Here is a 26843-nt window from a genome sequence, read left to right on the forward strand (position 1 = left end):
GTTTTTGTTCTGACCTGTGGCAAATAGGTCTATTGATTGGTATCTCCACTTGCAAAAGATGGCTGTGCAATACTGGCTCTTTGGTCAATCACTCATAGCTGTCTGAGAACTGTTTGTTCAGGTGATCTGCTAGTAACTTCTGAATGCTTTGAAGATAGTAGGCCAGCAACATGATCTGGTAATGAATACACCAAGGCCAGAGCTAAATGGCCTCTTGACAGAGTGAAGGTGACCTCGTTCCTCCCTGTCTGTTGATATACTGCATAGCTGTGGTGTTTCTATCAGTACCTGGCTTGTGGATCCCAAGAGTAAAGACAGAAATGTTTTACATGCCAAATAGACTTCTCAGAGTTCCAGGACATTTATATGCAGACAACCCTGAGGAGGGGACCACTTGTCCTCAGTCTGAAAGTGACCTAAATTATCCACCCATAAGTGGAGGCATCTGTCACCAGTTTCTTGGCTGACAGAAATACAGAGAAGGGCACTCCATTGCACACCTGAAGAGGGTCTTTCCACCAGTTTAAATGAGAAGAGGCCTTCTGGTGGGACAGTGGCCACCATGTCCACATGGTGCCTGCTGGGTAGGTACTTTGATTTCAACCACCCTTGTATGGAGCACAGATGAATACTGGCAAACTGCATCACATACAGGTGCATGAGGCCATGTGTCCCATAAATCTGAGACATAGCCTTACTCATGTCTTTGGGTGGAGTTGAAGTTGGTTGATAAGGTTCACTATAGTTTGGAATCTTTCTTATGGAAAATAAACTCTCATTGATCTGGAATTTAACAGCTCCTATGAACTTTATGCTTTGACTCAGAGCAAGTGTGAGTTTTTCTCTGACTCTGAGGACCACGTGTGGCAAAGAGCTTTAAGTCACTTGAATCAAGTTGATGACCTGCTGAAGTGATCTTCCTCCAATGAGCCAGTCGTCGAGATATGGGTAAACCTGTCTCCTTAAATGAGTCACAATGACTTCTAATCACTTGGTGAATATCCTTGGTGCTATGGAAAAACCAAAAGGCAGGACCTTATAATGATAGTGAAAGGGTTCTGCTAGGAATCTGAGGTATTTCCTATGGGCAGGATGAACGGATATGTGAAAATAGGCTTCTTGAAGGTAGAGAGACGCACTTTAATCTTGGAATAGGCAAGGAAGGTAGGGAATGGGAAGGGACTAAAATTGGATAGACTACCCGTTGCTGTCAAGGCTTCCCAAAACTAAAAAATGTTAAAGGCAAGGGATCTCTGAGAGGTTCTGTCAAGCTTTCAACACCAGAATCAAACCTGCTGCCTGGAGGAAGATGCAGATTGGGCAACAGTGGAGGAAGAGACAGTGGGTCATCAGCTACAGAGCCTCAGCTTTCTGTCTCAGCACCGCTGAGGTCTTGTGAAGCTGATAATAGGACTGGGCAGAGGGATGCTGCCTGATGAAAGCTTTTCTGCCTTCTTGGGGCTGGAACGCAGAGGCCCACAGAATGAAGAATCACCCTGGAATCCTCAAAAGGAAATGTCCTCAATTGTGGTTTGGATCTCCCTGAAGCCAGGAAGATCTCATTACCACAGATGTGGATGTAGTAGAAGCCACTGTGCTGGGCATGTCCAGCACAACTGGAAGGGAAATGTGGGCTTTGAGTTGTCCTTCAGTCATTATGGTTTTTAGTTCCTCTCAATGCTCCTGTGGTAGGTTGACCCAATTCAGATATCATGGTAGTTCGCCACACACATTTGGATGCTGTCAGATGAGTAGACTGCGTATCAAAATAAAATGAGTTTCTTCAGGTATTTTTTCCTGGAGATAGATTTGGAAGGCCCCTGCTTCTTCAACCGCTCTTGGACAGTAACAACTACAAGCAATCCTGGTACTAGGTGGGAATAAAAATACTCAAATCCCTTGGAAGATGCTTGATATCTCCTCTCAACTCATTTGGATGTGTCCAGTATAGAAGTTACCATTGTGCCACAGGTCTTTTGCAGGTTCCTACAATTCCTCATTTATCAGCCTGGCAAGCTTGCCAGACATGAAAGGATGCATGATATCAGGAGTTGTGAGGTGTCTCCTGCACCACTTCCATCAGTATATGCAGAATTTCTGCCATATGCTTCACACGGTCCTGAATGCCTGAAGTCATCAACTGAGGAAGGCTTTGAGGCCAGGAATGCCTTGAAGGCATCAACTGAGGAAGGCTACTGTGTCATTGTGCAAGGACGAGGACATTGCAACAGGGACAATTTGTTCTTCTTTTTGCTCCTCATCACCTTCTCTCTACTGCCTTTCCAGAAGCGAAGGCTGCACTGGCTGACATGTTGGGTTGGTCTATACTGCCTTTTTAAGGAGAGAGATCTAACCAAAGGTGGGGATGCAGAGGGTGTATAGGCAAATGTACTCCTCATCCCTGTCTGCACACATCAGGGAGTCACTTCTACAAAGTGGGCCGTTCCTGTCAGGAGTGCCCTTGCCCTGTTAGATCCTCTTCCCTAACCAGGTAGTAGCAGAGATACCTCCTTTGTTGTCTGCTGTACCAACAACTTGATAACAGGTGGTTTAGCTATCAACATCTTCAACCTGTCAAGGAGAGGTGACACTATTACTGGCCCCACAGTTAAATCACTCAGTACTGTATAAGCCCTGGCTACCAAAAACACTCGTATGCTGAGCACTAAAGAACACGATTCTGAGGTGGCTGGTTCCATAGTGCCAGGTACTGAGAGCATGGGTCCTGAAGGGCTGGTACTAAGAGAAACATAGTCCACAGGTTTGGTGGGTACTGGTCGCTCTCCCTTAAGAGTTGGTACCAAGGCATCAAAAGGACTTTTGTCAGGCCATTAGTGGCCCTTCAACTGCTGAGTCCAAGATGAATCAGACACCTCTGACTCTTGTTTCTCAACTGGATAGGCATCAGAAAGGGTGGTGTATGCCTTAGCATCTCTGGAGCAGTGCTCCTTCCTACCCCTCTCCTGAGATCATTGACACCGGAGTATTGGTGGATGACTGGGGCCACTTCACTGACATAGCATGGGAGCTTGGGGTGCGTTCTCAGCTCACTGGGATGCTCATGGGAAGAAACTGACTGGAGAACCTAGGTCTAGCCACATACTTTTCTTTCAGTGTCCTCAGAGGCTTGCAGAGGTTGCTCCAGGAAGAACAATTTTAGGACAGCCTCTCTAGCTTTTTGAGTCTGCTTAGAGAAGGAACAACATATGGACCATCACTCAGGAATACATACCGCTCCTATACAAGTGATATCTGCAATGCCCATCATTAAACAGCATTGAAACTTCCCGTGATGAGTAGCTTTTGAACACAAGCGATTCCACTTCTGCTATATACAAGGAGGGGTTTAGCCTAAAAGCTAATCGGCTGACTAAAAAAGTGTGGTTTTTTTTGTGATTCCACTTCTGCTATATACAAGGAGGGGTTTAGCCTAAAAGCTAATCGGCTGACTAAAAAAGTGTGGGTTTTTTTGTACCAAATAACAAAAAGACTAACATATAGTACTTAACAACTAGCTAATTAATAATACTAATAACTAACTCGAATACTCTCAGTGCCCGAAGAAGCAGGCAGACACTGCAGGAGTTTCATCTCACTGCCCCGGGCAGTAAGAAAGGACTGAGGGACAGTTGGGCCACTCCTCCCTTTATGCCCTCAAATAAGGAGCACAAGAACTCGAAAGGCACAGGTTTGGCCCCAACAGACACTCGAGGCCAAAATAATGCGATCTCACATGCATAGGGCAGATGCACATGAACAGTGGAATCCATATAGGCAATCACTTGGAGAAGCAGCAACAATTATATATTTTAAAAAACAATCAAAATCTTACTTTCTTCATGTTAAAACAAAGGTTGTTTTTTTTTAATTCTCTCCTTTTAAAAATTGTTCATTTTCTCCTAAAAGTGGAGAAAAACAATGGCTAACCCTAGATATAGATAAATAGTTTACAAGTTATACCACACTACTTCGTTCATTTCCTGATGTGAGACACTTTTGAAATACTATAGAATTTGGTTTTCCATGGTGATTTTAGTTCTTAAATATTTCAGTGATACAGAATGGAATAAAACAGATTTTACATGAAGCATCTGAAGGAAACACGGATGAATAGATAGTACATGCTGTAAATCTCCATTTAAATATATAGAAGAATTTAGAGAAAAAGATTGGGATCAAAGAACAGAATTTTGAAAGCTGGTTTGGAGCCCTCGAATGATATTCTAGTCTGGATGTTCAGTCTGTGCTGCTAATCAAATCACTCTGTGTAACTCCAGTGTTGTTTTAAAAAATGTGGTCATTCTCAGGCTATGGCTATGTCTACACTACAAACTTTGGTCGACACTATTTTTGTTTCCATAAAGCCGCCACACTTGGTATACCACTTGTGTGCGTGCATAGTTGGCTACTTGGGTCAGCAGTGCTCACCAGGAATCCTTGTGTCAATACACAGTGTGGCGCACCATGGGTATGTATGCCAGTGTGCAACCTACCACCATCAAACGCACTGTTTTTTGGGAAGCTTTGACAATGCATAGAGGGGCAGAAACCAGTCATGCAGGGGTGACTGGGAGCATGGGTCAGCTTTCAATTATCTCCATCCCATAACATCATCTCTATCCCATAATTTTTGCACCTTTTTAAAAATTCCAAGAACTCACACGGCCCTCCTCGCTGTCTACCATCTCTGACTGATGTGTGGAGCCTGCACAGGGGTTACTGAACTGAGGTGGGGCAATAAGACAGCATGCATCTCTCTATTTTAGCATCTTGCCACAAAGTACATCAACAGAAAGGGCTACTTTTCTATGGTTATGCAAGCATAGTGGACCACCAGGGACAATTTACCAATTTCAAAGTTTGCTGGTCAGGGAAGGTGCATGATGTTCACATCTCTAAGAATACACAACTGTTCAGAAAGCTACAAACAGGGGCTTTCATTTCCAACTGGCAGATTATGATGGGCATTGTTGAAATGCCAACAGTGATCCTGGTTCATGAAGCCATACACTGGCTGCCTCCACAACACCAAGAAAAGATTCAACGAGCAGTTCAGCAGGTGAAGAATGACAGTTGAATGTGCTTTGATGAAGAAAACCTCACAATGTTTATAGCTGCCTGTTGTGTCCGGTATAATACATCTCTACCTCAATATAACGCTGTTCTCGGGAGCCAAAAAATCTTACCGCATTATAGGTGAAATCGTGTTATATCGAACTTGCTTTGATCCACCGGTGTGCGCAGCCCCACCCACCCGGAGCACTGCTTTACCGTGTTATATCCGAATTCGTGTTATATCGGGTCGCGTTATATGGGGGTAGAGGTGTATCTCTGAATCAAAGGGGGAAAGTTGCCACCAGGGTGAAAGGTGGAGGTGGAGCAACTGTCTGCTAAGTTTGAACAGCCAGACACAAGAGCTCCTAGAAGAGCTCAGCACAGAGTTATACAGCTTAGGGAGGCTTTGAAAGAGCACTTTAACAATGAGCCACAGTAATAAATTTATAAATTGGCCAGATTTGGACAAATTTTCATGAGAACAAAGAATGGCACATCTTTTTCTATCAATCTAGTGATGTCTACACCAGGGGTTAGCTTGGCTTAACTATGCCTCTCAGGGGTGTGGATGAATGCTGATGTAATTTTTTCAGTGTAGAGCAGCCCTCAGTCAAGCTAGGCTAGCTCAAGTGCAATTAATTTGAGTGTATTAACTCAAGTTAACTGTGCTGTGAAGACACACCCATAAGCACCTAAGAGTCCAATTCTCATTGGAAGTCAATGAGAGTTAGACAATTATGAGCCTATATTACTTTTGAGAAATGGGACTTCAGTGCTTTTGAAAATTTTACCCTGCATAACTACAGCTGTACAAAGTCTAGTTTTTTCTCTGATTCTGTATTCTTCAATCTAAACCTGCTTGAAAAGAACAGTAAATGTATATTAAACACACAAAAACTATGTTAGAAGAACATTATTAAGGTTACAATGTCAGGTACTCAAAAATTAGCAAATACTGACTGCAATCTTAATTCAGCCCCCTTCTGCATATGCATTAGGATAAAATGTTAAATTACATGATCACATACTATTTTCCCCTGTCTCATTCAGTGTAGAGACTATGCTGTGATCACTTAATGAGCAGCTATTCAATATTTTATTTTATCCTCATTGTTCAATGTGTGGCACTATACCTTATCTACTGCACACAATTCAAATTCTGCTCTAAAGACACAATTATTAAGTTCCTCATGGGCTATTCTATGGCACCCATCATGCTAATAATTGGAATGCTTCCCAAACATTCATGAAATCTATGTTCACAATACCCTTGTGGAATGTATTATTATTCCCATTTTGCAGATGGGGAATTGAGGCACAGAGACTGTCTTTTTGTTCTTTGTTTCTACAATGCCCAGCACATTGGGATCCTGGTCCATGATTGAGGACTCCTAGATGCTATGATTATACAAATAATAAATAATAATACAGTTCAAAAGTATTTTTGGTTGCCAAATCTGAGAATGCTAGGATCTGACTTTTCAGAGTACTTAGAATTATTATATAGCACTTTGTATGTTCAAAGCACAGCTCCCACTCACTTCAGTTACAGCTATAAGTGCTCAGCACTTCTGCAAATCAGACTGTCGGGTCTCAGCATGAGCACCCAGAAAAGGAGGAATACACAATAGGTGACCTCCTGTAAAAAGTTTAGCTGACTTGCCTAGCATCATATAGGAACTCTGTGGCAGAGATAGGGATAGAATCCAGTTCTCTAGGGCAGCATTCAACTGCCTTACCCATGAGATCATCCTTTCTCTTCCTGCAGTCCCCTGCCTCCTTACTCACTACACACCTTCCAACTTCTGCAACAAATGAGGCAGGAGTCCTATATTCAACATCCTCCTTCACTACATAACCGTGCTCCATCCACAGAGCAGGTTCATCCTGTGCACTGATTGAGGTAGGAGTCCGGTGGAAAACAGTATGTGATTATGTAATTAAAGTCTGCATCATAATGCATACCCAGAAGGGAAGCCAAATTAAGGTGGCATAAGCAACCTTAAGTCTGGCATTTCCTAACTTTTGAGTACTTGACTTTGCACCCTTTATAACATTTCTTTAACATAGTTTGTGTGCATATAATTAACTAAGATTTAAAAAACCAAACCAACAAATTCCATCCTGTGGTATCATCAAATGAGTCATCAGCAGGGCTGGAAACTTTAGATCCATTGCACCAACCTTTGCCATTTGAGCTAATGGTGTAATTTACAGCAATAGTACATTGTCATCCTCTATGTACACCAGAACTAAAAGGGAATGGAACTCTTTGCCAGTGGGTTGTACAGACATTTGCTCACAGCAGAGGAATGACGAGACTCAGAAATATTGGGTTCCAGTCCAGGTTCTTTAAAGAAGTGTTCTCTACTAAGCACAGACAATTCTGACCCTCCTCCACCCCTGCTTCATCCATTCCAACCCCTCCCTGTCCCAGTCTTGACTCTCCCCCATCCTGGCTCAGTCCCAATCTTATTCTCCTAGTCTACTCAGTCAATCTCCACCCCTCAGGCTTCTCATCCCAGTCCCAATCTATTTACAGAGCAAGTTCTAGTATCACCCTTCCAGACTCCCTGTCACAGTCCTTTTCTCCCCTCACTCCCCGTCCTAGTCTTTCATCCCCCTTTTCCAGTCTCCTTACCCACCCATTCCAATTTTCTCCCTCCCCAGGTTCCCTCTGACAGCCTCTTTGCCCAGACAGTCTTAGTTTTCCCCCACACCTCATCTCATTGTCATGTGTCTCCCTCCTTCTCACTGCTCCACTGGATCCCAGTCCCAGTCTCCTTGCCCAATCAGTCCTAGTCTCACTTCCTGGCTCCTCGTCCAATCTCAGTCTCCCCCACGCTGGCAGAATCCCAGCCCTTCCTATTTTCTTCCCTGACATTCAGGCCCAGTCTCCTTGCCCAGCCAGTCCCAATCTCTCCCCACAACTCCCAATCCCAGTTTCTCTCTCCATCATCCCTGCCCGCCTCCAGTCCCAATCTACTCCCCTGCTCCAGGTCTGGCTGTTGTCTCCACTGCATTTGAATAAGGCAGCTTCCTTCTCTATGTTCTCTTAGCCCAGCAGGGGGGACACTGACAGCACAGAAGAGACAGGTTACCTGCTCTCAGTTCCAGTGCATGGCCCCAGCCTGCAGCTGCACAGAACTAACATTTTTCAAATATTTATAACTTGGCCAAAATAAAGCCTTCATTCACAACTTCAAAATCTTTACAGAGAAAGAGTCTGACCCATCAAGGAAACTGACTACTAATTTAACACCACCAACAAAAATACTACACAGAAAATACTTTATAAAACTGAATATAGGATTCTTATGATTACATGTCACACTTTGTGCTTCAAGTTTATTTTATAGTTACAATGGCACTGACTCTGAGAACATTAAAGTCTGATGTTTAATAATAAAAATATTTTGAAATGAAGAGACCCTAAAGACAAAATATAATGGTCATAAAAGTAAAGTGAAAACCTGGGAGATTCCAATGAACATGAAGTGAAAGCTGAATTAAAGAAACTAAAACCAAATACAGTAATAAACTGAAGCAAAAAAGGATTCTAAGAATCAGACCTGGGACTCACCCTTGAAAACAAACCTTAAAAAAAAAAATCAATGAAAAGAGAGAATGTAAAAATGCAAACTGATACAACAGTAATTTAAAATGAATGGAACTGAACTAAAATTACTCTGTTGTTACAGTAAAAAGAACACCACAGCACCATGGAAATTAGATCCAAAAACTGTTGTATATCTAGTTTTGTTTTCCACAAATAGTCTGGCTTTACATTTTTGCCTTCTATTGAGTGTTTTAAAAGACCACATTTCATAATTTCTAGTTGTCGTATATGGGACTATTTTGAGATTTCTGTAGATGAAGATTTTGTGTGAGGCTCTTAATTCAGTCTCTCCTATAGTATATTTTTATTTTGTAATCCAACAAACATGCTTAAAGTGCAGTTCTACTTAAAAATAAATTTCTATGAATATCAGGACTTTTCAGACATGACCTGAAATCTAAAGGACTCACCATCTGAATATTTGATGACAAGAACTATAGTTCTGCCACTACTTGGCTCCTAACCAAATCAGCCACATTGAGGTCTGTGGAAGGGATGGGCCTGAAACCCAAAAATGACTCTTTAAGTGGCTCCACAGATGATGTTCCTAGCTTAAAGCAGCCTATTTTTAAACCAAAAATTGCCTGTTCTGGTTATGAAAATGGATAGCATGGCCTATGGAGGTAGTAACCCCCTCTCTCTCCCCTGCATATCAGTTGGGTATAAATACCTTTCTCCTCTCTCTCTCTAATTTGTATGATGAAATCATTAAACAGCTGGGATTTATACAGGCAAATTTTACAACCTTTTAAAATTTACTTGGACAGTAAAATATAAGTCAGGGTTGATACTGAATATATTTATATTGGTGGACAAGAATAATGTGTCCATTATAACTTTTGGACATGTATTATGCTATTTTTCATTTCTGCTTACTTAATTTGTCTTCTTTTCCCATGTGGTTGTTTTTTATGACTAACTGTTGAACTTCAGAACACTGATAAAAAAGAAAATTTAAAAAGCAATTACTTTTTTAATGCTATTGGCTCAATTTTTTAGTTATTGCTTCTTCTAAGGGACGGTGCACAGTCAGATTGCCTTTCAGAGGAACTTTAGTCATATGCTTCCTGGACCCATAATGATGTCCCCTCTTCTGGGACCCTGGCAAGATCTCTGGCACTGAAGATCCCTCTACATCCCTTTTTCTTATCCTTGTGCATGAGGACAGCTGAGAACAGTACTAATGTATTGTCAAAGTGAAGACCCACTTGAGATTTTGGAAACAATGCTGAGGTTAAGCCCACATCAACATCTTCATGCTGCTTCTTTGGAGTCAGGAAAGATCCTGGCACTGAACTAAAGGAATTCCCGCACCAGCTTGTTCCAACAACAAGGCTCTTCTATGCCAAAAAAGCATCTGCCATTAACCCATCAGTAAGGATTAGTTTTGCACTAGGTTTCTTCAGCACCTGGGAAGTCCTCATTATGAAAAAAGGGAAAGCACCAATAGGATTTTTAGAAGTGAGTGCTGGCCCCAGCACCAATGAGCTGTCAGCACAACTAAGCTCACATCTCAGAACTGACATTTTTCATGATAAAGAGACCTCAGTTCAAGTCACAGGCTTAGGAACTACAGGTAGTAAACCCAGCCCTGTACAGATTTCTTCAATGCACAGATTGTTGCTGATTTACCTGGCTTTGAAATAAAAGGCCACCTGCCTTTCACAGCCATAGACAGTGGATCCAAATGTAGATTCAAAGGCCAGACTAATAAAGCTTCCTTGCTGAGAAAGGTTTGCTGCCTCCATTGCATATCACTCTAGGCCCAAAGGTTGAAGACCCTGCACAGTAAGCAGTGATATGGAAAATTTCCCCCAGGGAGAATAAACAGTGGCTGCATGAGTCTGCTTCAGTGAACACGGAAGAGCACAACACATCACTTACATCTGTTTGTTATCCAGATTCTTGAAAACTGGATTGGCGACAACTAACCTGTGGTAGGCCTTTCAATTCAAATATTAAAATAAACTGTGCAACAGTGCAGAGTTCCCAAAATATGCTAAATAAAGTAGAAAAAGTAGAAAACAAGAGAAAAAAAAGGAGAATTTTAAAGTAAAACAGAAATCGCTCCAGGTACAGAGGGACAATCACAATACCTCTCAGCTTCCAATGTTCACTGATTCAACACGGCACTGATGCAGCTCCATTGAGCATGCATTTCATTGCAGAAGGTTTGAAAAGGTCAGCAGTGCCAGGTAGGAATAAGCAGCAGTCCCATGAAGTACTATAAGATGCTATATTATTACTCTTCATAAACAAAGTTACATTACTGTAACACAATAATGAACAAATTCCATTATATCAAACATATTTTCAATTTACTCAAAATAAATACTTTCATTTGTGCTATTACAGGAAACCTTAACTTACAAACACACAGAATTTCATGTATTTTTCAGTTTAAAAGATATTTGTTTTATTTATTTGGTTGTTTATAAATATTCAAAACTCACTTTTTTGTTCCAAGATTTAGCATCTTCCTGTATCTCTTCTTTTTGCTTTACTAACTCTTCAAGGTGTCTTTCTTCCTTTATAATCTTCTCCTCTGTTTCTTTTAACTTGATACACAATTCAGTCCAAAGAAATTCTGAGTGTTTTAAATCATTCCTAATAGAAACAGAAGAATAACGTCATTCATTTATTTGGAAGTGTTCCAACATCACCCGTCTCCATAGAGGAGAATGTAAAGCAGATTTGAATCAGTAAAGATTTATTTTGGTTCTCTCTGTTGCCTAAGTCACTCAAATACTTATATATTAAATAGATTTTGAAATATCTACCCTGACATCATCATCTGCCAGAAGCTGGGGCTGGAAAACAGGGGATGTATCACTTGAAACTGCCCTGTTCTATTCATTCCCTCTGAAGCATCTGGCACGGGGCACTGTCAGATGACCGGTACTGGGCTAGAGGGACCCTTAGTCTGACACAGTATGACTGCTTTTTTGTTCTTATTCCAGTCAGGCTTTAAAGCTATTCATTTGTACATAAAGAGTTTAACCACACAACTTCTAATTGAGCCTCTAACCAGTTACTAGTGCAATAGCTTAAAACATGGTTGTGGTTCACACATCCCACAGTTAATAATCAAGCATATTAACCAAGTGCTGTTCCTGCTGTTGGCCTAGTCTAATGTACAGCTTTCTTCATTTAAGCAATCAGGTGCATAGTCATTTTGTTATGTGCCCAGGTCACTCCTACCTCCTTCCACGCCTCTGTGCAGGTAGGCATCCCAGAGTACACTCATGTGTTGAAGGACTCAGATAATACGTTTATGCGGGTACCTAGACTGACAAGCATTATCACTATGGTTTATAATTTATATTGAGGTAGCACCAAGAGGCCACAACTCCCACTGTGCGAGGCATTTTATAAACAAGAAAAATGACAGTCCCCGCTCCAAAAAGTATCCTCTGGGCACTCTGTCCTTCCAAAGCTTGTTCTAAAAGGCTATCCAGGCTCCATCAGCAGAAAACCACAGTCTGTTTAAAATGTTCATCAACTTCTTTCTCTGGACATAGCATACTCATCATTGTCTAACAAGCTTGTAAGTGATTGCACCAGCTGGCATCTGTAACCAAAACCAAATGGAGAAGCCAACACAGTAGATTAGGTCCAAATGGGAGATAAAGACCTTGCTTTCACACTGAAGTGAGAAGGGAATTCAGACCGATCTGAATACTGTCATATGCTATCCAATGGTCTATCAATAAATCCTAGCTCACCTTGCAGGGAGCATGATGCAATGGAGCACCCCTCAATACCAGAAAAAGATAAAAGCACTGAGGCTGCAGTGTAATCAGGTCAAGGACTCCAACAAATGGCAAAAAAACACTTGTTCCTGTTTTGAGCTAATGTCCTCACAACTACTTCAAACTCAATAATGTTATGGACAGCAGTGACCCCTCCAACTCAGCTGAAGAAACGTAAGGAAGAGGAAGAAATGAAGAATGAGAAGATACTGTTGGGCACAATTACAGGTTTTGTACACATTCTTTATTACTGCTATATACATGAGAGCATGCTTTGTGAAAGGGGGAGGAGATCAGGTTAAAGTGCGCCATGGCAGCTAACACATACACACTGTATTTATTATTGTGTTTGTGGAAGCATATTCCCACAAGAGCAGAAGTATCCCTCACTTCCTGCCTGTTATTCCACCATCCCATAGCTGTATTTTACTCGACTTAGGATGCCCTAAATTGGCGAAGTAATTTCATCCTGTCACATCACAGGGAAAATTCCAATGATGGCAGAAGTATAGTGCTGTGTGCTAGATTATTAGAACTACATTGAACCCTGTGTCCAACCATGCACTGTGTATTTCAAATATTTAAAGTCCAGTAGATACAGTAATGAAGTCAATCACTGAATTTATATATTTAGATAACTGGTTTCACGATATCAGCAAAAATTATTGCTGACAATCTCTTTTTTTTAAAACTGATAGATTATCTAGTAAATATAAGCATTTAGCTTACCTAGAATCAGGGTGGATTTGATTTAAATCAAATTGATTTACATCACTAGTCAGGAAGACTCGACTTAATCATGTATTTCTACATAAAAGTGCATTCCTGTTGGTTGTTATAACCTTAATACATATTCTTCACAACTCAGAGATAGATGTAGGTTTCATTTTTAGAAGATACATATTATACATTTTTAAAGTGATTTATTTAGAAAACTTTTCAGATTAGTTTTACAGCTATATCAGAAAATGAATGATTGTTTGGTTATTTCATTTACCGAACGTCATTGAAGCAGATATTTATGAAGTTATTGGGAGGTGAACTATCTCCAATTCAACAGGTTAATCATTAATATTTGGAGGATTTTCTTGCTATGCTGTATTAGGAGGAGAACATCACCAGACAGACATTTAAATTGTTTTATTTAATTAAAACAATAACATTATGTATTCTGGATTTTTGCCTTCAACAGCAAACATAATATTTTAACAAAACAAGCATATGAATTTTTGAATGTATTTAAACATTCAAGTTTTTTAAAATCAAGTTTGTTTTTGTTAAAATTGTTTTTAATTAAAATAGTTAAATGACATATTTAAAAAAAATAATTAAATCAACTATGTCAGCCAGGTCAACATGAGAAAGTTAAAATATTGGCTTCTGCAGCTAACTCAGTCGTCTTCACCTTCATTTTCCCATTTGTTCATAATCTGAAAAAGAAAAACAAGCTTTCCTGCTTTTTCAGGTCCTAAACGATTTCTCCATTTGGAATGAATTAGTCCAAAGGAAGAAAATATTCTTTCTACACCAGCAGAAGAAACTACTGCTGTTAAAAGTGAGATTATCGCTTCAACAGTCTCTGACTCCAAGTGCTTAAGTGACTTCCACAAGTTCACTGGTGTGACTTTCTTTAAAACATCAGCAAACATATATTTCTTGAATGGTTCTTATTCCCAAACTGGGCCTCTTTTACGGCCTGCTGCCGTTAAAAGTTTTCCCTTCTAGTGAGAGAATGGTATGGTAGATCTCAAATCAACGAAGGCTACACTCAGCAAGTCCTCAAGACTTCTGGAATATGCTGCTCAATCAGTTTCACTTTTGTTTCTACTGCCTGTCCCTCCCATCTCACATTTATCTCCAGATTTCTTCTCCTTGTCCAGATGTATTCCGCCACCAACAATCATTTAACAAATTCATTAAACTTTTCTAAACTTTGCACTTTTAGAGAGAGGTAAGGGGTTGATTCTGTGTACACAAATTTGCAGAGGGACAATAAGGTTGAGGTCTGTTATTTCTCACCTCTATATATTTTTTATTTATTTAAAAACATTTTTGCTGTTAACAAGCATGTTATCTCTGGAGACACAAATCCACTGTTTGAGAACTGCAAAACTAAGCAGCTCTGAAGGTATCTTCTAGACTGAGCACTAAGTCCCATTGGGTAGATAGAAAGATTGACCTAAATAATCTATACAGAAGACCCTGGAGCCCCATAAGATTGGGTCCTAATCCATGAACTACTGGAACTCATTTACAAAACTTTTCTTAAACATTACATGAATATATTGTCTCATACTATACAATTAGAACTTATAACTATTCCATGATGATATATCTTTAAGCTATAATGTATCTTAATTAAAACCATCTTTACATAGGTTTTTTCCTCAAAAAGCATTTTATCAAAAATATCCAATTTAAATAAAAAAATCCATTTTTTAATTTTATTTTTTAAATCATTGATTTTTATCCACCCTGCCTAGAATCTTTCTGAAGCCTTGCACAGAATATCCGAGTCACTTCTGCAACTTCTTCATCAGGATAAAGGGCAACGTCATTTCCATGTTTCCCTCTGTAGTTACCATGACTTTCCTATGTCTTTTTGTTCTTTGCTGTGCCGTGAATGTGAACTGTTCAAGAGCATTTTTCTCAGTTTCTTCAGTTGCCTACCAATATGGCAATTCCACACACCCACTCTCGCCCCAAGCTCCCTCCCAGAGACTGCACCCCCTTCCGGCCCCAAACTCCCTCCCAAAGCCTGCACTCCCAACCCCACCCCAGAGCCTGCACCAAACTCCACCCCAGAGCCTGCACCCCGATCCCCTCCCTCCACATCCTCTCCCATCCCCAAACTCCCTCCCAGAGCCTGCACCCCCACCCCCCAGTCCAGAGCCTGCACCCCCCCCACTCCCAAACTCCTTCCCAGAGCCTGCACACGCTCCCTCCGCACCCCTCCCATCCCCAAACTCCATCCCAGAATCTGCACCCCTCACCCCCTCTTACACTCCCACCCCTTGCCCCAGCCCAGAGCCTACACACAAACTCCATTCCAGAGCCTGCACGCCTTCCCTCTGCACCCCCTCTCATCCCCAAACTCTCTTCCAGAGCCTGCACTCCCACCCCTAGCCCACAGCCTGCACCCAAACTCCATCCCAGAGCCTGCAACCCTCACCCCTTACTGCACACCCACCCCCTGCTCCAGCCCGGAGCCTGCAGTCAGCACCCAAACTCCATTCCGGAACCTGCACCCCAGACCCTCTCCCCCACCCAAACTCCCTCCTAGAGTCCAACCTTTCACCCCTTCTGCACCCAAACACTCTCTCAGAGCCTGCACCCCAATCTCCTGCCCCAGCCCACGGCCTACACCCACACCCAAACTCCCTCCCAGAGCCTTAGGCAGGTTGGGAGGACAGGCTCTAGGTGTTCTGGGCACCACCAAAATTTCTACAAACCTGCCGCCCCTGACTCTAAGTGACTCTATAGCAGTGTCCCTGGTGGAGGGATGGGACTTAGGAGCGGAATCCAATAGGGATGATAATACTGTCAAGCCAAATATCACATCTGATGATAAAGCAAGGGTGATTGAATAATGTTCTGCAAATGTCTGAGCAGATGCCCAAGTTGCTGCTTTGCATATTTCTGTGACCAGAATGTTAGGCCCAAAAATATGGAGTATAGAACATTGTTTGGCCAGCTTAGCCAAAGTTAGGCTAACAATAGTTGCTGGGCCATTCCTGTCTCTCTGTGAAACCTGAGGGCATGCTTGCTTGATCTGCAGAGAACGAGATAAGGGCGGGGGGCGCATTCTTGTACCAGAAGTGCTAGGAACAGTTTGTTTGGACATATGGAAACTTGCAGTCTCCACTCCCTGTTTCTGTTCTTCATCTGTTCTTAACTCCCTTCTTTCTCCTAGTTTCTGGTGCATGACAACAAAGCTGATAAGAAGTTGCTGAGGCATCACAAATTGTTTGTAGTGCCAAAGAAAACAGATATGCATGAATATTAGAAGCTTTCTAACTCATAAAGGGGGGGTTGGGTTGTTTTAACTATGACGCGACGGAACTGTCTATATAACCTTACTAGTTATTGTAATCGGTGCTGGTTCTCTTTGGAGACGGGCCGCTCTCTATTGTTGTGTGCACTCTTCAATAAAGAGCTTGTGTTTGGACCTTGCTGGTGTTGCCTGTCTCTCTGCGGTCAGACAACAAACCGTGCCGTCTGGGTTCGAGTCCCCGACAAGAACATTATTGAGGAAGGCTATGGAAGTGGACAGAGAGCTTGTAGAATGCTTTCAGGCTCCCGAAGGGTTGTAGCAGTTGCGAAAGCAGTTGGTAATGCAGTCTGATATCCATCTAGAAAGTCTTTCCCTAGAGACTGGGGATCCCTTAGAGCTGTCTGCGATGGACAGGAATAGTCTTGGAGATTTTCTGAAAGGTTCGATCCTTTCCAAGTAGAAGGCTAACGCTCTTCTGATGTCAAGTGTGTGTAGTGTTGCCTCCCTTTTATCCTGATGTGGTTTGGGAAAGAATGCTGGGAGGTGAATAGGTTGATTTATGTGGAAGACTGCAGGTATTTTTGGGAGGAATTTGGGGTGTGATTGCAATGTGACCTTGTATTTGAAGAAAATCTTAAAGGGGGAGAGGATACGCCATTAGGGTCCCTATCTCTCCCACTCTCTGAGCACGTGACGGCAAATAGGAACGTGGTTTTCATAGAGAGGTGTAGGAGTGAGCAAGTTGCCATTGGTTCAATGGGAAACTTTGTACAACAGCTCAAAACCTGGTTAAGGTCCCCTGCTGGTATAAGGATCTCTGATTCGGGGGTAGAGGTTACTCATGCCTTCAAGAAATCTTTTTGTTGTAGGATGAGTGAACACCAAATGACCCTCTATCTTCTGGTAGAATGGCTGATAGGTTTACCTTCACCGAGCTTTGAGATAGCCCAGATTTCTTTAATTCCAGGAAGTAAAGAGGAGGATGTAGAGGTAATTTGTCTTGCGTCACACCTGAGTTGGAACCTGTTCCAATCTAATTGGAGAACCAGTCAGATCTGTTACGTGTTGCAGATCCACATGAACCTATGTCATAATGGTAGGAAGTAGGAAAGATGAAATAATTGGTTAAGCTGGCTTCTTCTTTGGCTCTATCACCTTAGAACAATTTGGAGCTTTTATGTCCTCAGGACTCAGATCCATAATAGAATCCAATGAATTACCAAAGATGTGTTTTAATTTGACCTTTCTTTTCCTTGAAAGCACATTGCTTAGTTCTGGCATGTTATCTGGAGCCTTGGGTTCCTTAGCCAGAACTGTCTCAGATGCAGGCTGTATCTTAGAGCTGAATCACTGGATTTAGCTACCAAAATCTCAGTTGGCTTGGAACCAGAGCTCCATGCCAAGACCAAACCCTTTTCCATGGTTCTCTTTTGGGAAAGTACTCAGAGCCACCTTGGATCCCTTATCTTTTCTGTCAAATCTCTTTGAGGTTCAGATCCTAGAGGTTGGGCAGACAGGGCCTCTTGAGGGCCTGAAGTATATTTTCTCTCTCCTTACTGGCCCAAGTAGTGAACATGCTAAAAACAGCACAATGTGAAGGGGAACGTCCTTTCCCATGTCATTTAAGTCACCTGACACATGCACTGGATGCCAGTAAGACTGCAGGACATGATGCACATCTTTTAAAATCATGCTTCATTGTCTTTGGATCTGCAATCAACGCCAACACCATAGTCTTCGTAAATATTTTAAGTTAAAATCCTAATGCTAATACTATGAACTATAAAACTAGCTAGATAATCTAATCTAACAACTAATGCAGTGTGACAAAGTTCCTCCTCTATCTTGGTAGGTCCTGCGCTTATTGGCAGATTTTCTTGCCTCAGAGATTCACCATGTGGGTTGGGGAACAGCCCAGAGACCTTCCCCTCTGGGAGAACCCACAGTCCAGGTCAATTGGGAGGTTTGGGGGGGAACCCGGGCCCGCACTCTACTCTGGGTTCCAGCCCAGGGCCCTGTGGATTGCAGCTGTCTATAGTGCCTCCTGTAACAGCTGCATGACAGCTACAACTCCCTGGGCTACTTCCCGATGGCCTCCTCCAAACACCTTCCTTATTCTCACCACAGGACCTTCCTCCTGGTGTCTGATAACCCTGGTCTGCAATTTTTGAGAAGTCATCTGCTTCAGAGATAAAATGTGCTATTTATTATATATTTTGATGTGCTGAATTCAAATATGACAATTAAAACATATTGGCTGATTGGCTACTGTTTCTAAGATATTTAAGTATTTACATTTTATGTCTATGTATATTGTGTAGATAGTAGAGTTTTAATCATAAATTGTAAACCTAGGTCTTTTCATGTGTTTATGGTTGCTTTACATGATAATATTTCACCTGTCCTGTTTATGTAACACTTTAAAAATCAGCAAAAGGGTTATATAAATAAAATTTATAATGAAACAAAAGGCAAAAAACTATTATGTACATAGTATAGTCCTATTCAGTGTCTACTCGGCGCTTCTTGGCTTGTCTCTTGTATTCATTAAATGGAGCATCTCTTGTCACTGGCCAGCAATAGTCTGCGAGCATTGATGTGCTCCATTTGCCCTGATAGCATTTCTCCATTGTTGCAATGTCCTGGTGAAATCGCTCGCCGTGCTCGTCGCTCACTGCTCCGCAGTTCGGTGGAAAAAAATCTAGATGAGAGAAATGTATCTTTAGTGACATGTTGCAACCAAGGCTTTTGTATGCCTTGAGGAGGTTTTCCACCAACAACCTGTAGTTGTCTGCCTTGTTGTTTCCGAGAAAATTTATTGCCACTAACTAGAAGGCTTTCCATGCCGTCTTTTCTTTGCCATGCAGTGCATGGTCAAATGCATCATCTCGAAGAAGTTCACAAATCTGAGGATCAACAAAGACACCTTCCTTTATCTTAGCTTCACTTAACCTTGGAAATTTTCCACGGAGGTACTTGAAAGCTGCTTGTGTTTTGTCAATGGCCTTGACAAAGTTCTTCATCAGACCCAGTTTGATGTGTAAGGGTGGTAACAAAATCTTCCTTGATTCAACAAGTGGTGGATGCTGAACACTTTTCCTCCCAGGCTCCAATGACTGTCGGAGTGGCCAATCTTTCTTGATGTAGTGGGAATCTCTTGCACGACTATCCCATTCGCAGAGAAAACAGCAGTACTTTGTGTATCCAGTCTGCAGACCAAGCAAGAGAGTACCAACCTTCAAATCGCCACTTGTCCTGATCTCCAATTTTGCAGCCAAAATAAAGGTGATAGGCTTTCTTAACCATAGTGGTTATACTGCACTTTTGTGATGCAAAAGTCACTTCACCACAAACATAGCAGAAGTTATCTACACTGTTCACACAAGTACGAGGCATCTCTGCTCACTTTGGCTAAACAGAAATGTGTCCCTTTGCAAAATCAAACACTGACAAATAAGAGAGCACGACACTGTATGATTTCTAGAGCTGATATAGGGCAATTTGTTCAGCAGAGTGATGTACGCTTCGTTATGATTGCATCATCCATGACTTCTAGGAATAGCATGATGCAATTCATATCATGTATGACGCAATACCAGCTTCAGATTGCATCATTCATTGTTTTGCCTAAAAAGCAAGTACTGTCCAAACCCAGTCATAGATTTATTCATAGATCCAGTCAAAGATGAATTTGAGTCATTTCTGGTTTAAATTGAGATCCCTTCCCTTTATAACTCACTTATCCTCCACCATTCCCAAGTCAAGGGTCATATATACTAACCCAATAGCATATCTTGAAAACTAGAGCCAATCAACAATTTTAAGCATCATTTTCGTTCTCAGTGACCCAGAATTAGTAAAGTCTGACTACATTTATTTCAGAAGCATTTTGGCTGTAGAGCAGTGTAACACTCGTGCTCAGTCCTCCAGCAGCACACCCTCTCACTCTCAGCTCCTTGCGCCTCTTGCTCCCAGCTCCTCACACTCCCACCACAAACTGAAGTGAGCTCCTTTTTAAAACCCAGGTGCCCTGATTAGCCTGTCTTAATTGTTTCTAGCAGCCTCTTCTTAATTGGCTCCAGGTGTCCTAATTAGCCTGCCTGCCTTAACTGGTTCTAGCAGGTTCCTGATTACTCTAGTGCAGCCCCTGCTCTGGTCACTCAGGGAACAGAAAACTACTCATCCAGTGACCAGTATATTTGCCCTCTACCAGACTCCTGTACCCCACAGGTCTGGGTATGTCACAGTAGAGTTAGTAGTCATTCAAAGCTGTGGATCCAAGAGATCTAGAAAGGTCCACATCCATCTGAGTTGTGTGGAAGAAAGTAACTAAGGTGGCAGCCCTATTTATAGTCATGCCCTCAGAATATGCTCGAATGCTGAGGGGAGCAGTAGGAGGGGTGGATGAGCACTTTAACAGGTGGTACTATCAGGGCCGGCTCCAGGGTTTTGGCCGCCCCAAGCAGCCAAAAAAAAAAAAAGCCGCGATTGCAATCTGCGGCGGCAATTCGGCAGAAGGTCCTTCGCTCTGAGCGGGAGTGAGGGACGGTCCGCCAAATTGCCACCGAATAGCTGGACCTGCCGCCCTCTCCGGAGTGGCTGCCCCAAGCACTTGCTTGCCAAGCTGGTGCCTGAAGCCGGCCCTGGGTACTATCAAAAGGTTCCACCATCCAAACTGCACTGGTCAGCACATTCCCAGTTTGATAATATGCAGAGGACACTCAAACAAGAACAGAATTTAAAACAGACATTTTCTGAATGCAAATATACTGTGCTTCTATTGTCATTATACTTCTAAACTGTCAAAATATTAAAGATCATCAGAATATTTTAATAATGTTTTAAAGGGCTCTTACTGGTACTGCTTCAACACTATCTCAGCGTGTTTAATTTTCTCAGACATAGATTCTCTCTCCTTTTCAGCTTCTTCTGTGACTTGTTTTAAAATCTGCTGGATTCTCAGAAGTTCCCGATAAACATCATAATATAATTTTGATGCCTGAAAAAGGAAAATAAATCTTCTATAAACTGTTTTCATTATGAAATGTATATAATATTCTAAACACAACTGTTCTCATTCAGTAATCTTCTGACTCACTTATTACTATTTGAAAGTTTGAGTGTAGTAAAGCATGGAATACCAAAAAAGCAGTCAGAGTAGAAGACAATGTCAAAGCACATGTAGAACCTGATGAAATCAAAAAGCCAATGTTATAACAAAATGAAAGTTCTCTTGCTAACATTTGGAAGTTATTATGAAAAGATGGCCACTTGCATGGGAAGGCAGAGACCAATGGAACAGAACACAAAACTTGGAAGAAGCCACTGAGTCTGTACTCAGCAACCTTACAGAATCATTACTTAAAGGCTTCTGAGGGGCTGTACAAGCCTGACATTCACTCAAGAAACAGAGGGGCCTGAGACAATGACGGAGATTTTCAAAAGGCACAAATGAGAGTTAGGCACCACATTCCCATTGACTTTCAATGGGAATTTGGTACATAGCTGCCCTCTCTGCCTTCCAAAATCTCCTCTAACAGTTAAAGAAATCAGTGATTCACATAATAGAACAAAAATAGGAGTATATTATAATCTAAAGCCCTTATTAACTGCTCAGTCTTTTTTTTTTAATTTCCCAAAGAAAAAAACATATATACTCAATATTATCTAATTATTTTTAATTAAAGAGAAAATCAAGTGCCTGCTGCAAGATCATAGGCAATGAGGAGGATAAAACCAATACAACTGGTGGAACCAGTTAATCCAAGCATATGAATTAGAGCACAATTTAAACCTTGAATATATATTTTTTAATATCTAATAACTTTTTAAAGAGGAAATATGTGAATGAGTTACCACAAGAAATTATCTATATTCTTATTATGCCATGTAGTGTTACCACTTCTATGATGAGATTTTGCATTATTTCATTTAGTAATAGAAAGAAAAAAATCAGTACTGGAAAAGGTACTAATTTAAAATTGCTTTGGGAAAAGTCTATTTCGTGAATTGTATTTCAGATCATTTTGAAATTTTCACTGCATCAAATATATCCCAAGGCAACAACAAGAAGAATGGAAATAAAAAAATAAGTAGAAGAAAAAGTTAACAGCCTGACCTTTAATTAGCATTATTTTGAAACTACCCTATCTGCTGATATAACAAAATGTTAGTCATAAGAATAGAACATCTACTCAACTCACAGTCACATACAACCTATGTACATATCAATAAATATCACCCAGGCTTTATAAAATAATTTAGAAGTGAGGCATTTGCAGGAGTACCAGTAAGTATTCAGGTATATTGTACTGTGATGATATACTTGTTAATGTTGATTTTTATTTTAAAGAAAGAAAAATGGATCAATAGCAAATTTGTTTAAGATCATCATGTTATTTGTAAAGCTCTTCATTGACATTAAAAGGTAAAATTTTCTCTTGCAAGTCCAGTGACACTAGTAATTCAGGAGTTGGGCTTCATGTATCATGAGCTATCTGCAAGCAGCACAAAATAAATTGTAAAATTCTCTGCAGAAGCTCACTAATATGAAGTCTTCTTGGAATTCTAATGCACAGGCACTTATGGCAGCTATGGAAATAGAAAAGGGCTAAACTTTTCCACATGGATCTTTATGGAGAAAAAATATCAATACTATTCACACATCCAGCAGTGCAACAATAACTAAAATTTGGAAACTGGAAAACACTGGAAGATAATTAACTGGATAAGCTTAATGAAAAAAGAGAAAATTACTGAAACACTGACTGAAGACTAAAGCAGAATGATAGTATAAGATGTTTTGTTGAATTTTCCAGGAAAATGTGTTTCCACTTTTTCTGGAACTTCATAGATTTGTTTTTAATCATATTAATACTGCAAGTACCATTAAACATCTGAGAAAGAGATCAACAATGTCTTTAGATGTAAAATCAGTAGCCTGAATTCCTCTGTATCACATTTAAAAGAAGTAATTACAAAGGTATACTCCAAAATATTGTAATGCTAAAAATACACATTTTTTATAAACTTTTCTTTTTTGGGTTACAAAATGTGAAGAATAAACACTATTAGTAATACATGCATCTTACAAAAATTATTGATAAGGAACACTAAGGCACATTAGAACTAATGTAAGCAGAAAACTCCTGTATTCAGTGCATCCTTTGCATGCAGTATATGGAACAGCACTTTGGCGTTGGCAACAGATGGCAATTCTAAACGTGCATGTCCCTAATTAGCAGAAAGATTTTAGTTAAAACATCCTTGCATCATTTCTATTTACCTTTCCATGTGCCAGTAATACATCCTTCATAGCGTCACCCTCAAGATTCAGCTTTTCTTCCAGCAGAGGGCTGTATTTCTTCATGAAGTCTATATCCTCTTGAATCCTTCCATTAACTGTCTCTATCTTAAGTACTTGGGCTTTTACCTGTTGGAGCTGACGATTTGCAGTGTCAAAATGCCACTGTAGTTCTGAGATATCTTGAGTACAAATCTCATGTTCTGTTAAAAAAAAAAAGTAAGACAAGTAGTATAAAAATATGAACATTTGAGTAACATTACACATATTTAATGAGCTTATAAAATATGTTGCTAAAATAATTGCAAACATTTTATAAACAGTTTGCTGTAAACCCTACTTTTTAAGGGTCAATAAGAGAACATGCATTACAAAACACATCACTAAAAGTTTTATTAAAGTTTTATTAAATGAAGAGCTGTTCAAAAATTGTGCTTAATAATACCCAGTACATTACACTAGCAATCCAGTTTACAAGGAAGGAAAGGTGAATGAGAGGGCAGGTCCTGGTTGCCTGGAGCTCACTGCCTATTCTAAGAATTTCTGACAGCTTTGAAAGTCTTTCTTATTGTACACTTTGGCTAAACGTTAGTTACATATGTCCTTAAATCCAACATTAGATATATTGGGGAAAGCTATGTGACTGGTTTTCAACGTATCTACCTGTAGCAGGCATGTAGGAGACACCACTGATTTGGTTTAGTTAACATCCTACACATATGCAAATCATATGTCACTTGAAAGCTTATTATGTCTACTTTTAGATAAAGTTTGATGTAGAGCTGTCAAGTGATCTCAATATCATAGAAACAGGGATAAGCAATATCATCATCAACAAGTTAAAAATGTAATGACCACTTTGAAATATTTGCATTCATTTTGGTTAATGTCTGTTTCAAGAGACTTGGATTTATTTGTGACTTCAAAACATCACAACAACAATCTAAAGGGTAAAACAAAATCTAATAATAAATTTGTAAAGGTATCATTGAAACATAACAGCACTGGTGACATTTCCAGTCAATATCATCATCATTTTTTCCATCATTATCATCTCTGTTAAGAATATATGGGTTACCACAGTCTCCATTGCCTTGGCACATACACAGTGTGCAGAAAAGATCATTCTGACTACAGACACAGCTGACTGGGGAGCGACCCTTACTTATATGGGCAGAAATAAGGTCTTGTAGAAGCTCAGATGCCACTGGGCCATTGAAGAATACAGAAGTAGTTCATCATCCACATTTTCCCATCCAAGTTGCAATGGGTAAACTAGATATTGGCTTACTATGTGCAGAGACATCCACATCTTTGTTTGCCAACATTCTCTTTTGACATACTCTTAAAAACTGTCCCCACTCCTTGTTAGGTCACTTCTTTCTCTCATAGCTTTTGCATATTCACTCAGGACATGTCTTGTGAGGGCCCATCTGACAGATGCTGGCATCTTTCTTGTCAGTCCTACAATCCCACTGCTGCCCTTTGAATCTTTGATGATCATTTTCTCTGTTCCTACAGCACCCCAAATTCCAGTGAAAGAACAAGGAGTCTGATGCACAGCAAATTTCCCAGATCCAAAGGCACTATGTACTTCTTCAGGGACATTTTACAAATTAAGATTGTAGCTTGGTATTCACCTGGCATAGCTGGGCCAATTTACAGTAAAGAAGTATGCAAGCATGGCATGCTGTGTGTTAGGTGAAGTTTCCAATCACCCTCTTGCTCTGCATGGACATTTAAATACCTATATAAAGGAGAGGAAATGATCTCAGAACTTGAAAGTAGGAGACTAGCCATACTCCCATGTCCGAAATTCCACCAATAGTGGTAGCATATTCTGAGTTATAGCATACTCACACTCTTTAATGACATGTTGTAAGAACACAGTGTCAGCCAATATTTTCCAGACAAATGCTGGATCTACACAAGTACCTCCTCCCTGCTCACACCATTTAACAAACAAATACAATTTCAGAGTACTTAGGGCCTCAGATACTAGAGTCAAGCCATATGGAGCATGGTTGAATTGCATTCCAGCAAGCATTGGATCTGCAATACAAGCTGCATACACATCTGAGTCAACAAGTAGGTCTAGCAATCCAGTATTGCCCCTGATTTCCCAATACATGCAAAAAACAGCATAAGTTGTGAAAACCACCCAGGTGAATGACACTGGTACCAAGTTCATTTGGGAGAGTTCTTTTCACTTGCTGAGCAACAGCACATAGCTGCTGATCCATGGTCTGAACAGCATGCTGCTATTCAATAGCTGCTGACATTTCCTTAGATTTCAGCATTATAGTACAGACGATGGCCATGGCAGGTGGCTTGACATCCACAATAGATGCATATGCAACTGCTGTGTAGGTGCTCTTCTTTGTTGCAAACTTGTGGTTGAAGCCAGTCCAAAATGGAATTGCCTGAGTATGAACAATATCAACATTTGGTGTTGATAGGACATCATAAGCTAGAAGTCTTAAAAGACTCCAAGAGAGATCTTGGATAGCGTTCATTTGTAGGTGACAAGAGTTTATTTTCTCAAGTACTTTTTCATGGCAAGACGTTTCTGGTTTTCCAAAGGCTGTGCACTGCATAAGAGACTCTGATTGCCCAGGGAGAGCAAGTGACTTTTCTTTCCCACACTTCAGTGATATTTCTTGTGATACTGGATTATTTGCAGGCTGTTCTTGAAATTCCACTCTAGCCATTGAATGGAAGGTATTCTTTCCATCAATGATCTCTTCCCAGATGTCTATATTATCATCTCCTTCATGGATGAGATTTCAACCAGCATGAAGTGGTACAATTCTATTTGGAATGAACACACCTCCTTGAAGACTGTCTACTTCATCATTAATGCTGCAAAGTCTGAACTATCACAGCTCATCATAGTTGATTCAGAATCCATGAAGGTCTAGTATGGCAATTAAATTGAGAGACCTAAACTCACGGTATAGCTGTACAGTAAGGCTTATGTGCAGTGGTGTGATAATATTGGAACTGTTAAATATCATTCACCCTGTAACTGAGAGGCACCTTCTTTGAATGTCTTCTGAAGGATGACACTCATTGCTGGTTAAATTATATGCTTCTTTATCAACCAAAAGACAAACTCCT

General features: G+C 40.7%; 1 protein-coding gene across 1 annotated transcript in view; it reads right to left on the minus strand.

Annotated features, from left to right (window-relative positions):
* The window catches only part of CCDC178 (coiled-coil domain containing 178), a 313262-nt gene that overhangs the window by 256324 nt on the left and 30095 nt on the right, over positions 1-26843 (minus strand). The window contains exons 5-7 of the mRNA XM_065582469.1: positions 23706-23926; positions 21277-21419; positions 11128-11281 (exon numbers count right to left, since the gene is read on the minus strand). Of these exons, the coding sequence (XP_065438541.1) occupies positions 11128-11281; positions 21277-21419; positions 23706-23926 (518 nt within the window). The remainder of the gene's footprint in view (positions 1-11127; positions 11282-21276; positions 21420-23705; positions 23927-26843) is intronic.

Source organism: Chrysemys picta, chromosome 2, assembly GCF_011386835.1.
Source record: "Chrysemys picta bellii isolate R12L10 chromosome 2, ASM1138683v2, whole genome shotgun sequence".
NCBI lineage: Eukaryota > Metazoa > Chordata > Testudines > Emydidae > Chrysemys > Chrysemys picta.